At 39.2% G+C, this 14,118-nt stretch overlaps 1 protein-coding gene across 1 annotated transcript in view; it reads right to left on the bottom strand.

Moving 5' to 3' along the window:
- Window positions 1-10,780, bottom strand: part of LOC150090420 (kinesin-like protein KIF11-B) — a 336,901-nt gene extending 326,121 nt beyond the window's left edge. Inside the window, exon 1 of the mRNA XM_090390308.1 lies at window positions 10,678-10,780. Within this exon, the coding sequence (XP_090246434.1) occupies window positions 10,678-10,730 (53 nt within the window). The 5' untranslated portion in view covers window positions 10,731-10,780. The remainder of the gene's footprint in view (window positions 1-10,677) is intronic.
- Window positions 10,781-14,118: the final 3,338 nt, after the last annotated feature.

Here is a 14,118-nt window from a genome sequence, read left to right as displayed (position 1 = left end):
GTCAGACTTTTGTGGATTTATTGGATGATTGTTTTCTGCAGCAGCATGTTCGAGAGGCAACCAGAGAAAGTAATACTCTTGATCTGGTTATCAGCAGTGATCATTCGTGTATTAAGAATTTGCAGATAAAGGAACCACTAGGTGGCAGTGATCGCAGTGTGCTGAAGTGGGATTTACTCAAAGAGGTAACTACCGTCAGGGGTAAAGGAAAGGGTTTTTGCTTCCGTAAAGGGGAGTACAGTGGTCTCAGACAGTTTTTAAATTCTGTACAGTGGGATCGACTGACGTTGTTACAAACAGTAAATTCTAAGTGGGAAGCATTCAAGGAATTAATCGTGGAAGCTACTAGACTTTTCATACCGATGAAGAAATATTGTTCAAGGTTTAGGCCTAAATGGTTATCAAATGAACTAATGAGACTCGTGACAGAGAAGAAAAATGCATGGGATGCATATAAATTATCAGGCGACGCAGAAGCCTGTAGCAGATATAAGCTAGTCTGTAATCAGGTCACAAAGGAGGTTCGGCAGGCAAAGGCGGATTACGAGAAATCTTTGGCAAAAGATGCTAAGAAAAACAGCAAGGATTTCTTTACTTATATAAACTCTAAAAGGAAGGGGCTGAATATGATTGGTCCACTTGACATCGATGGTTCGACTGTTGATGATCCTGCTCAGATAGCAAACAAACTGAATGAGTATTTTGCATCTACATTCACACGTGAGCAATCATTACAGTTTGAAAATGGAAGAAGGTTATCAAATTGTAGCAGTGTGCTTAATGATTTTGTAATAACTGAGAGCAAAGTGGAGGAGAAATTGTTGAAGTTAAACATAAGAAAGGCACCTGGGGCGGATGGGATCTATCCAGTTATATTAAAGGAGGCGGCAAAGCAACTAAGCAAACCCTTAGCCATAATTATGAGAGCATCCTTGGATTCAGGGGAGGTTCCCACGGACTGGAGATGTGCAAATGTATCCCCAATTCACAAAGGAGGTTCGAAGGGTGACACGAATAATTACAGACCAGTTAGTTTAACTTCTGTTCCGGGTAAAATAATGGAGTCACTGGTTAAAGATGCATTGCAGGATCATCTAGACAAGACTGCAGCAATAATTCAGACACAGCATGGGTTTGTTAAGGGAAAGTCTTGTCTGACAAATTTGATTGGTTATTATGATGTGGGCACAAAGGAACTGGATGCAAAAAATAATTTTGATATATACTTGGATTTCAGGAAAGCTTTTGACACTGTTGCGCATGGAAGACTACTGTACAAATTGGAGCAGAATGGTATTAAGGGTAAGTTGCTACAATGGATAAAAGGATGGTTAAGTGGGAGAAGACAGAGGGTGGTAATCAATGGGTGCTGCTCTTCGTGGACTAATGTTATTAGTGGAGTCCCACAGGGTTCGGTGTTGGGTCCACTGTTGTTTTGTATATTTATCAATGATATTGATGAAGGTATATCAGGCTTAATGTCGAAGTTTGCAGATGACACGAAGGTTGGCAGGGTTGTTAATGACAGTAATGGCAGTGTGCTACTGCAACAGGATCTAGATAATTTGGGCAGATGGGCTAAGAAGTGGCAACTGAAGTTTAACCTTGACAAATGCAAAGTACTGCATATGGGTAAAAGTAACCCCAGAGAAACGTACCAACTGTGTGGTACTACACTTAAGGTGGTAGAAAATGAAAAAGACCTGGGAGTAATTGTGCAGTCAGATATGAAGTTTTCTGAGCAATGTAGACAGGCTGCTAGGGCAGGTCATGGGGTTTTGTCAATGATATATAGGAATTTTGCTAGCAGGGAAAAGGAGGTGATTGTCCCTCTGTATAAGGCAATGGTCAGGCCACGCCTTGAGTACTGCGTACAGGTCTGGAGGCCTCATTTTAGGAAGGATGTAGATTTGCTTGAGCGTGTACAGAGAAGAGCAATACGATTGGTGAGGGGAATGAAGGGATCCTCTTACCAAGAGAGGCTTAAGTTCTGCAAATTGCAGTGGCTGGAGACTAGGCACCTGCGCGGTGATCTGATTGAGGTCTATAAGGCCTTGAATGGGTTGAGCACGCTGAATTCTGATGGGATCCTCCCACTTGTTCAGAATACGAACCTACGGGGACATAAGTTCAAATTAAGAAAGGACAGATGTAGAATAGATGTGCGGAAATTTGCCTTTAGCCAGCGGGTGGTTAATTGCTGGAACAAACTTCCATCTGTCGTTGTGGAAGTTGATAGATTAAATAAATTTAAGGAGGAACTGGACAGGCATTTGGAGGGAATGGTGTGATTTTTTTTTTTTTTTTTTGGCTGATGCTGCATAAGCTCCTACACTTGCTTTCTTGCATCAAGTGCCACTACTACTACTACTAACTTGAAACTCACAGAACCAACTTTTCATCTTCCTCATTTATTTATTCAGCTGCTGTTTTCTGGAACAACCTTCCTTCGTACCTATTTCCTGAAAATTACAGTCTACAGAAGTTCAAGTCTTATTTCAACAAATATCTTCTTTCGTTTTCTCAACCTCCAACCAAAGCACGGTACCAAGTATGTACTATAGGTTCTAATACCTCTCTTGTTTGGGGTTTTCATTAAAAAAAAAAAAAAACTTCAATTTCAGCTCAATATCATTTTATAACTCAATTTAGTTCTTCCTCTAAGTCTAATAGTCCAACATCAAGGTATGATGAACAAATGGATTCATCACCAGTCTGAAATTCCTTAAATCGTTCAGACATCTTTAGGCAGCATATCCAAATGCTCACAAAACACTCACAGATCATCATCATCCTGTATTCCACCAATCTTTTCTAGCCAGACAGAGAGGGAAATTGATATAGCTCGCGACAGCCTATATAGCGCTTGAATAAAGTTAACTTTGAAATAAAAGTGGATAATACAGATTTGGCCTTAATAATGTTGATATGATTTCTTTGCAACTGTAAATTCATCTCATTGAACGTTGCAAATAGTTCGGACAAATATGCAATGTCATGTGTGATTCCTTTAAGTTTATCACCGAGAAAAGCAACTTTCTCTTCAAAAAATTCCACAGCAGAGTCAAAAAGGTTATAAAAAGCTTCTTACGCAGTTGCCTTTTGAAAGCAAACAAACTTCAGTATGATGCAACAAACTTGTTGCATCATCAAATCATCATTCTCAGCACAAAGCTCCTGGAATAGTCTATTGTCGAGAGCACGGGCTTTGATTTTATTAACACCAGTAATGACAATGTGTGGACTTGTGAATGGGAGGGCGCTGAATCTCTTTAAAAGTTACAGCTGACAGTTACAGGCTCCGCAAAAACGATAAGTGTTTGCCTTTTATTTACATGATTGTTATTTTATATTGTACTTAATACGTAGTCATATAGTTATAGTTACGCTGGTTATTTTTTATTTTTAATTTAGATAAAGAGTTTTTGTGGATTTTACTTACGATAGGTAAAACCGTTATTTCGTTCCATTTTTGTAGCCATTGTTTTTGGATATAGTGGTAGGGAATTCAAATTTTTTAATTGAGGTAGCTAGGTAGCTCTAACGCATAATTATATAGTAATACGCTTCACTGTTTCTATTTAATAGTTTCTATTCAAATACTATTGATATTTAATTTATTGATTTTATTAATTTAAACTACCATGCCCCAGACTAGAGCAGCAAAGCAACGGGCACAAAGTGGCAGGAGTGCTGTGAATCGGGGGAGAACTGAGGGGGGCAATTCTCCAACGCATCACAGCCTAAAGAAATGTGCAACTTGTGAAATGTTTGCCGAACTCTCTGGAACGGAACATGATATTGCCATGGGGGATGTCTTTGTGTGTGCGCGATGTAAGGAGTGTAAGGAAATCAGGCGACAACTCAGCGTTGTTATGGGCTTATATGAGAGTTTGAGGGACAGGGTGGATGCCCTCGAAAGATCTAAATTGAGGGGCCCATCAGGCTCTCAGCTGCCCACCTCAACGCCAGAGCTCACTCCTGGGCATCGGGCAACACGGCGGCAATCTCCAAAGCAGAATGCGCTGGTCCCAAAGGAACTAGTTATTGTTGGTGACTCTATTGTCAGGGAGACGGGGAATATATTTTGTAAAAAGGATAGGTGGAACAGGACCAGGGTATGTCTGCCAGGGGCAAAGGTTGATGACGTTGTAGAGCGGATATCATCTTTAAAGGGCACAAAAGGTGATATAGTTGTACACGTTGGTACTAATGATATTAAGAGTAGGAGACCGGCGGAATTACTCAACAAGTACAGGTCACTGTTGAAAAAAAGCCGTGAAATAGGGTTGAATTTGAAAGTGTCTGCAATTCTGCCCAGACACGATAGGAGGGAGTACATGATGAGAGCCTTGTCGATCAATTCGGCCCTGGAAAGATTGTGCAAGGCTCAAGGGGTAGAATTTTTTTCAGCCTGGACTGTACTTGTTAACAGGAGAGATTGCTTCTACAGGGATGGGATACACTTAAATAGAAAGGGTGCAAGAATATTTGCTGATGCTATCGAGGCAGTGTTAGGTGGGTCGGAAAACTGCTAGTTTGGGGGGATACAAAGACTAATAGTTTAACAGTAACCGCAGGCAGAGGTGAAGGTGATTCTTGCACAACTTCTATTAGAATAAGAAGCGACCTGGAGCGAGGGGTGTTGGGGGTTTCAGGGACGGATGGCAGTCATCATGGAATAGTTGGGTATATGGGATGTGTTAGGGTAACAGGGAATAGGCATAGGAGCATGTATGCTTGCATGTATACCAATGCTAGAAGTATAGTAAATAAATTTGATGAATTTGAAGTGTTGGTCAAGACATCAAAGGCGGATATTGTTGGGATAGCAGAGACGTGGTGTCACAAAGATATAAGGAATGCAGAACTGGAATTTGGGGAGTACAATGTGTACAGAAAGGATAGACAGGACAGAAAGGGAGGGGGTGTTATGCTGTTAATTAAGAAAAACATAAAATCAAAGGAAGTGCACCCAGTTAATATAGATGAACAGTGCTCTGTTGAGTCAGTTTGGTGTGAGATAAGCACTGCGAAAGGAAAAATAAGAGTAGGAGTGTGTTATAGGCCTAATGACTTGAATGAGTACAATGAACAATTGTACAGAGAAATAGAGTGGGCCAGTAAATCAGAATGTCTTATAATGGGGGATTTTAACTTCCCAGATATTGACTGGAACTTGTGGGTTGGGCACTCACACACTAGTCAGACTTTTGTGGAGTTATTGGATGATTGTTTTCTGCAGCAGCATGTTCGAGAGGCAACCAGAGAAAGTAACACTCTTGATCTGGTTATCAGCAGTGATCATTCGTGTATTAAGAATTTGCAGATAAAGGAACCACTAGGTGGCAGTGATCACAGTGTGCTGAAGTGGGATTTACTCAAAGAGGTAACTACCGTCAGGGGTAAAGGAAAGGGTTTTTGCTTCCGTAAAGGGGAGTACAGTGGTCTCAGACAGTTTTTAAATTCTGTACAGTGGGATCAACTGACGATGTTACAAACAGTAAATTCTAAGTGGGAAGCATTCAAAGAATTAATCGTGGAAGCTACTAGACTTTATATACCGATTAAGAAATATCGTTCAAGGTTTAGGCCTAAATGGTTATCAAATGAACTAATGAGACTCGTGACAGAGAAGAAAAATGCATGGGATGCATATAAATTATCAGGCGACGCAGAAGCCTGTAGCAGATATAAGCTAGTCTGTAATCAGGTCACAAAGGAGGTTCGGCAGGCAAAGGCGGATTACGAGAAATCTTTGGCAAAAGATGCTAAGAAAAACAGCAAGGATTTCTTTACTTATATAAACTCTAAAAGGAAGGGGCTAAATATGATTGGTCCACTTGACATCGATGGTTCGACTGTTGATGATCCTGCTCAGATAGCAAACAAACTGAATGAGTATTTTGCATCTACATTCACACGTGAGGAATTATTACAATTTGAAAATGGAAGAAGGTTATCAAATTGTAGCAGTGTGCTTAATGATTTTGTAATAACTGAGAGCAAAGTGGAGGAGAAATTGTTGAAGTTAAACATAAGAAAGGCACCTGGGGTGGATGGGATCTATCCAGTTATTTTAAAGGAGGCGGCAAAGCAACTAAGCAAACCCTTAGCCATAATTATGAGACCATCCTTGGACTCAGGGGAGGTTCCCACGGACTGGAGATGTGCAAATGTGTCCCCAATTCACAAAGGTGGATCGAAGGGTCACACGAGTAATTACAGACCAGTTAGTTTAACTTCTGTTCCGGGTAAAATAATGGAGTCGCTGGTTAAAGATGCATTGCAGGATCATCTAGACAAGACTGCAGCGATAACTCAAACACAGCATGGGTTTGTTAAGGGAAAGTCTTGTCTGACAAATTTGATTGGTTATTATGATGTGGTCACAAAGGAACTGGATGCAAAAAATAATTTTGATATCATATACTTGGATTTCAGGAAAGCTTTTGACACTGTTGCGCATGGAAGACTACTGTACAAATTGGAGCAGAATGGTATTAAGGGTAAGTTGCTACAATGGATAAAAGGATGGTTAAGTGGGAGAAGACAGAGGGTGGTAATCAATGGGTGCTGCTCTTCGTGGACTAATGTTATTAGTGGAGTCCCACAGGGTTCGGTGTTGGGTCCACTGTTGTTTTGTGTATTTATCAATGATATTGATGAAGGTATATCAGGCTTAATGTCGAAGTTTGCAGATGACACAAAGGTTGGCAGGGTTGTTAATGACAGTAATGGCAGTGTGCTACTGCAACAGGATCTAGATAATTTGGGCAGATGGGCTAAGAAGTGGCAACTGAAGTTCAACCTTGACAAATGCAAAGTACTGCATATGGGTAGAAATAACCCCAGAGAAACGTTGTTGTTGTTGTTGTTGGTTGAGTTTTATTGGCGCATCAGCAACTATGGCTATAATGCGCCAAAACCTTGTCATAAAAAGTAAAAAAGTTTCAGTGACCTACTGAATTAGGTCACTACGTCAGGTTATAAAAACAAGTATAAACTGTAACAGAGAAATATCAGTAAATAAGTAACAATGGAAAATCTTAAAATAATAAGATTTTTAAATATGATCAAAAAGGTTTACTGATTTTAGGAAATTAAAAATAGCAGACACATGGTCATTGTCGGATAAAATCTGACTGAGTGTATACGGCTCAGTCAGATGGTTAAAAGCGGTAAAACGAGCATTTCTAAAACAGGTACAGTCAACTAAAATGTGTCTGATTGTTAAGATTGTGCCACAGGACACACACATAGGAGGGTCATCAGCCCTCACCAGAGAAACGTACCAACTGTGTGGTACTACACTTAAGGTGGTAGAAAATGAAAAAGACCTGGGAGTAATTGTGCAGTCAGATATGAAGTTTTCTGAGCAGTGCAGACAGGCTGCTAGGGCGGGTCATGGGGTTTTGTCAATGATATATAGGAATTTTGCTAGCAGGGAAAAGGAGGTGATTGTCCCTCTGTATAAGGCAATGGTCAGGCCACGCCTTGAGTACTGCGTACAGGTCTGGAGGCCTCATTTTAGGAAGGATGTAGATTTGCTTGAGCGTGTACAGAGAAGAGCAACACGATTGGTGAGGGGAATGAAGGGATTCTCTTACCAAGAGAGGCTTAAGTTCTGCAAATTGCAGTGGCTGGAGACTAGGCACCTGCGCGGTGATCTGATTGAGGTCTATAAGGCCTTGAATGGGTTGAGCACGCTGAATTCTGATGGGATCCTTCCACTTGTTCAGATTACCAACCTACGGGGACATAAGTTCAAATTAAGAAAGGACAGATGTAGAATAGATGTGCGGAAATTTGCCTTTAGCCAGCGGGTGGTTAATTGCTGGAACAAACTTCCATCTGTCGTTGTAGAAGTTGATAGGTTAAATAAATTTAAGGAGGAACTGGACAGGCATTTGGAGGGAATGGTGTGATTTTTTTTTTTTTTTTTTTTGGCTGATGCTGCATAAGCTCCTACACTTGCTTTCTTGCATCATGTGCCACTACTACTACTACTACTACAATCACTGAAGTTTTTATGCTTAAAATAAAAAATGCCACAGAGACCACTGTTCCTAAGGACGATAGTTCCTGAAAACTCTGTACTCAGACAAGGGTGTGCGATTTTCACTTATAATTTAGTTCTGCACACCATTCGTGTGACACTGTAATTACTTAACAAATATTCGTGCTAAACTGAACAATAGTAAATAAGCAACCAACGCACTCGCGAAGGTCCAGCCTCAAACTCCCCCCACCTTACTTCTTTATGCCACCCAGGTAAACCCACCACCTCCCAGGGGGGCAGTACTGCACACTTTGGGAACCACTGGTCTAAATCTTCAATAAATAAGCTAAGGCTATTCAAGATAAGAATAATATATCAATTGACTTGCATCCAACCCTCCAAGTACATTTTCTGCCTACATTAAAGCTCATAACAATTGTAAAGCAGTTATTAATCAGTTCAAACTAGAATTTAAACATGTTAAGAATAGAAAACTTGCTTCTTGTCCAAACATTAGTCAAGCATTCTCGTCTCTTACCCAAAGCTATTACCTGTCTACATATCCCAGGGGGCTCACATCTGGTGAGTATGGGATTGGCGCTCTCTCTCTCTCTCTCTCTCTCTTTTTGGCTGGTGCAGCATAATCCTCGGGCTTCCTTGCACCATATGGCTAATAATAACAACATGATTCTACTGCCACCTCAGCTAAAGATATAGCTGGAATGCTTACATCTTACTTTTCTTCTAACTCTTGTATTGACGATCTTGGTAAACCACTTCCTACCATTCCCAGTAGTAAACTCTACTCATTTCCTCCTGTGGGTCTTCCATCAAAAGGAAGTCAGAAGAAAAATTAAGATATCAAGAAAGCTCCAGTTTCTAATGGTATTTCTCCCCTTGTTCTCAAATTTGTGCTCCTGAGCTTACTGGTATTTTGTATTGCCTTTTACATTCTTATTCCACTGGTGTTTTTTCTTCTGCTTTGTTTTGTTCATCTCCAACCAGTTCCTAAAAAGCATGACAAATCCGTCCCATGCAATTGTCTCAATGCACTTACTTCTACACTTTCTAAAGTAATGGAGAAACCCATTATCCACCAACCATTAAACTATCTAGAAACCTATCTGATCAATGAAGACCAATATGGATTCCATCAGTGTTGATCCACTACTGATAGACTTGTTACCCATCTATGAACAAATTCATGGAAAAGTTTGGTGAAACTCTAGAGTTGCACTTGACATGTCAAAGGATTCTGATTGTGTTTGGCATAAACATCTATATAATAATTTGCTTATGTCCCTCCATCCAGAACACTCTGAATAACTTAAAAAGACTAAATGAGCTTTTGAACTTATTCCTTTTTCAATAGGTTTTATTTACCAGCAAAATGAGAAAAAAAAAAATTTCCAAGAATTGATTTAAACTCCCAGTAAAACTAACTTTCTGTTTACTTTGAAGAGAAGACAATTTCTTAGCTTTTATCATCACAATCAACAAATTTCAGGTTCAGACTTTTAACAAAGTTGCCATTTCGCTCATGGACAACTTTAAATAGCACTTTTCAGGTCCAAATAATTTTTGTGCAATATTTTTTTGAAGGACGATACAATCATACATGTAAAAAATTATCAAAATTTCATTATACCAGAGTCCGTCCCACTGACACTTTAGCTAGCAGCGAAGGGAGCAGAGGGAAAGGTTTTTGTAATTACTTCAATATTAATCTTTACTTCATCTCTGAAACAGTTTTGGCAAATTATTTGCCATGGGTATTCTAGATAAACTTCCATGTTATAGATTGCTGAATGTTTCTGACGGCTCAATAAAAATGATGGCAGACTGCTCTGTCTCTTAACTTCTCCACTAATGCTCACAAGGTTTATTTCTTTCTTCCATTCTTTTCATCTTTATGTTAATGACTTTCTTCGATTAGATTTTCAGCCAACCCACAGTTTTGCTAATGATACATCATTGCATTCCATCTTCCAATTTGAAAAACCTTGTCCTGCAAAAACACTTAACTTCCCAAATATCCACTACCAATTCCTTAAATGCTAATCTCCAGTAATCTATGCCCAATGGGGCATAGATCAGACTCCACTTTTGAAATTAACTCTCCAGCATTTAACCGAACGTTTTCACAGCATTGTTTTAGTTATTATTATTACTAGATGTATAGTGCAAGGAAGCCTGAAGCTTATGCTACACCAACCAAAAAAAATTTAAGTTACCCTGAGAGGGAGAGAGAAAATCAGAAGTAGAAGGGAATCACCAAGAAAGAGAAGAATTGCATGATTTTAGTTTAGTTGCAACTCCAGATGAGATGAAGAAACTAGTGTTCAATTCGGAATTTTCACAGAATAAAGCAAGATTTTTATAACTAGTGATAACGATTTACTAATAACTGAAATAATTTCCAAAAACAAGCAGATTAAAACGTCATGATTAAGTAAATCTGTCTCCCATAAACAAAACAAAATCACATTTAACAATATGTAATAGTCTATTTCTGTCTATTTGATTCCCAATTTGCTTTCCTGGTGCTACTTTTTTATTTACGGTTATTATCTTTTTGTTTTTTTCTAATTGTTTACCCCACAAAGAAATTCAACATCTATTCAACAAAAAATTCAAAAAATAAATAAACAAATAAAAAAGCTAAGCTCTCAGACCTGCATCGTACGTATACTCCAATATGTTCGTAAAAATCTCCTTTCTTTGACATGTTTGATTACTCTTGTGTAAGAATAAGTAACAAATTACATTTAACTCAAATTTTCGAAAAAATAACACTACAAAACTTCAAAACAACTAATGCAAAAACACCAACACCGAAAATCCTGATTTTATAATTCCGCCTTTCCAAACTCGATTGCAGTAGCCAATCATCTGCCAGTTATTCCATGCCACCGTTCATTCAATAACATTATATTTTTTGGGTAAGAGTTTTCTGCATATTAAACTATTACCTACTTTAGAGGAAGGACGATTAATTCTAAAAATTATTCGACAAAGATAGGTAGAACACGACCAGGGTATATCTGCCAGGAGCAAAGGTTGATGATGTTATTATTATTATTATTATTATTAATATCCATATGATGCAAGGAAGCCTGAGGCTTATGCTGCACCAGGAAAAAAAAAAAAAAGTTCCCGAGTAACCCTGAGAGAGAGAGAAAGAGAATAAAAAGTAGAAGGGAATCACCAAGAAAGAGAAGAATGATGATATCCAGCTCAGGACCCTGGGTGTGCCAAGCCCATACTCACCAGATGTGAGCCCCCGGATTTAAATATAGAGCACATATCATCTTTTAAGGGCACAAAAGGTGATATAGTTGTATTGGCACTAATGATATTAAGAGTACGAGATCGAGAGTCGAAGTACAGGTCACTGTTGAAAAAAACCGGTGAATTAGGGTTGAATTTGAAAGTGTCTGCAATTCTGCCCAGACACGATAGGAGGGTGTATATGATGATAGACTTGTCGATCAATTCGGCCTTGGAAACATTGAGCAAGGCTCACGGGGTAGAATTTTTTTCAGCCTGGTCTGAACTTGTTAACAGAAGAGGCTGCTTCTACAGGGATGGGAAACACTTAAATAGAAATTGTTAACAGGAGAGACTGCTTCTACAGGGATGGGATACACTTAAATAGAAAGGATGCAAGAATATTTGCTGATGCTACCGAGGCAGTGTTAGGTGGGTCGGAAAATTGCTAGCTTGGGGGGATACAACGACTAATAGATTAACAGTAGCCACTTGCAGAGGTGAACGTGATTCTTGCACTGCTTCTATTGGAATGAACAGCAGCCTGGAAAACAAGATGCAGGGTATTTCTGAGTCATTGCTGGGAGTCATTGCGGTACAAGTAAAAAATGGGTTGTGTTAGGGTAGTTAAGAATAGGAACAGGTGCATGTATACTTGCGTGTACGCAAAATGCTAGGCGTTTGGTAAATAAATTTGATGAATTTGAGGTATTCTTCAAAACATCAAAGGCAGATATTGTTGGGATATCACAGACGTGGTGTCACACAGATATAAGGAATGCAGAACTGGAATTTGGGGAGCACAACGTCTACAGAAAGGATAGACAGGATAGGAAGGGAGGAGGGGTTATGCTATTAGTTAAGAAACACATAAAATCCAAAGAAGTGAAGCCAGTCGACATCACTGAAAAGTGCAGTGTCGAGTCAGTTTGGTGTGACATAAGCATTGGTAGATCAAAATTGAGAGTAGGAGTGAGCTATAAGCCTAATGACTATGATGAGTATAATAAGAAACTGTACAGGGAAATAGAGTGGAACAGTAAATCAGATAGTCTTATAATGGAGGATTTTAATTTCCCAGATATTGAATAGAATTTGTGGATTGGTCACTAACACATTAACAAGGCTTTTGAGATTTATTGGATGATTATTTTCTACATCAGCAGGTTCGGGAGGCAACTAGAGGGAGTAATATTCTTGATCTGATTATCAGTAGTGATTCTTCATGCATTAAAAATCTGCAGATAAAGGAACCACTAGGTGGAAGTGATCACAGTGTGCTGAAGTGGGATTTACTCAAAGATGTAACTAACATTAGGGGTAAAGGAAAGAGTTATTGCTTTCGAAAAGGCGACTAGGGTGGACTGAGACAGTATTTAAATTCTATACAGTGGGACCGACTGATGATGTTACCAACAGCAAATTCAAAATGGGAAGCATTCAAAAAACTTATGTTGGAAGCTACTGGGCTTTACATACCAACTAAGAAATATTGAACAAGGTTAAGCCTAAATGGATGTAGTAGTAGTAGTAGTAGTGGCATGTGATGCAATAAAGCAAATGTATGAGCTTATGCAGCATCAGTCAAAAAAAAAAAAAAAAAAAATCACACCATTCCCTCCAAATGCTTGTCCAGTTCCTCCTTAAATTTATTCAACCTATCAACTTCCACAACGACAGATGGAAGTTTGTTCCAGCAATTAACCACCCGCTGGCAAAAGGCAAATTTCCGCACAACTATTCTACATCTGTCCTTTCTCAATTTGAATTTATGCCCACTTAGGTTCGTAATCTGAAGAAGTGGAAGGATCCCATCACAATTCAGCGTGCTGAACCCATTCAAGGCCTTATACACCTCAATCAGATCACCGTGCAGATGCCTAGTCCCCAGCCACTGCAATTTGCAGAACTTAATCCAGTTCCTTTGTAACCACATCATAATATCCTATCAAATTTGTCAGACAAGACTTTCCCTTAACAAACCCATGCTGTGTCTGAATTATTGCTGAAGTCTTGTTTAGATGATCCTGCAATGCATCTTTAACCAGTGACTCCATTATTTTACCAGGAACAGAAGTTAAACTAACTGGTCTGTAATTACTCGTGTCACCCTTCGATCCCTCTTTGTGAATTGGGGATACATTTGCACATCTCCAGTCCGTGGGAACCCCCCCCCCTGAGTCAAAGGACCCTCTCATAATTATGGCTAAGGGTTTGCTTAGTTGCTTTGCCGCCTCCTTTAATATAACTGGATAGATCCCATCCACCCCAAGTGCTTTTCTTACGTTTAACTTCAACAATTTCTCTTCCAGTTTGCTCTCAGTTATTACAATATCATTAAGTATCCTGCTACAATTTGATAACCTTCTGTCATTTTCAAACCTTAATAACTCCTCACGTGTGAATGTAGATGCAAAATACTCATTCAGTTTGTTTGCTATCTGAGCAGGATCATCAACAGTCGAACCATCGATGTCAAGTGGACCAATCTGATTCATCCCCTTCCTTTTAGAGTTTATATAAGTAAAGATATCCTTGCTGTTTTTCTTAGCATCTTTTGCCAAGGATTTCTCGTAATCTGCCTTCGCCTGCCGAACCTCCTTTGTGACCTGATTACAGATTAACTTATATCTGCCATAGGCTTCTGAGTCGCTTGATAATTTATATGCATCCCATGCATTTTTCTTCTCTGTTACGAGTCTCATTAGTTCATTTGACAACCATTTAGGCCTAAACTTTGAACAATATTTCTTAATAGGTATGAAACTTTTAGTAGCTTCCACGATTAATTCCTTGAATGCTTCCCACTTAGAATTTGAAGTGTTGTTCAAGACATCAAAGGCGGA

Source organism: Mastigoproctus giganteus, chromosome 2, assembly GCF_048544385.1.
Source record: "Mastigoproctus giganteus isolate SK-2022 chromosome 2, ASM4854438v1, whole genome shotgun sequence".
In the NCBI taxonomy this organism is placed as follows: domain Eukaryota; kingdom Metazoa; phylum Arthropoda; class Arachnida; order Uropygi; family Thelyphonidae; genus Mastigoproctus; species Mastigoproctus giganteus.
This window is presented reverse-complemented; position numbering and strand designations above follow the sequence as displayed.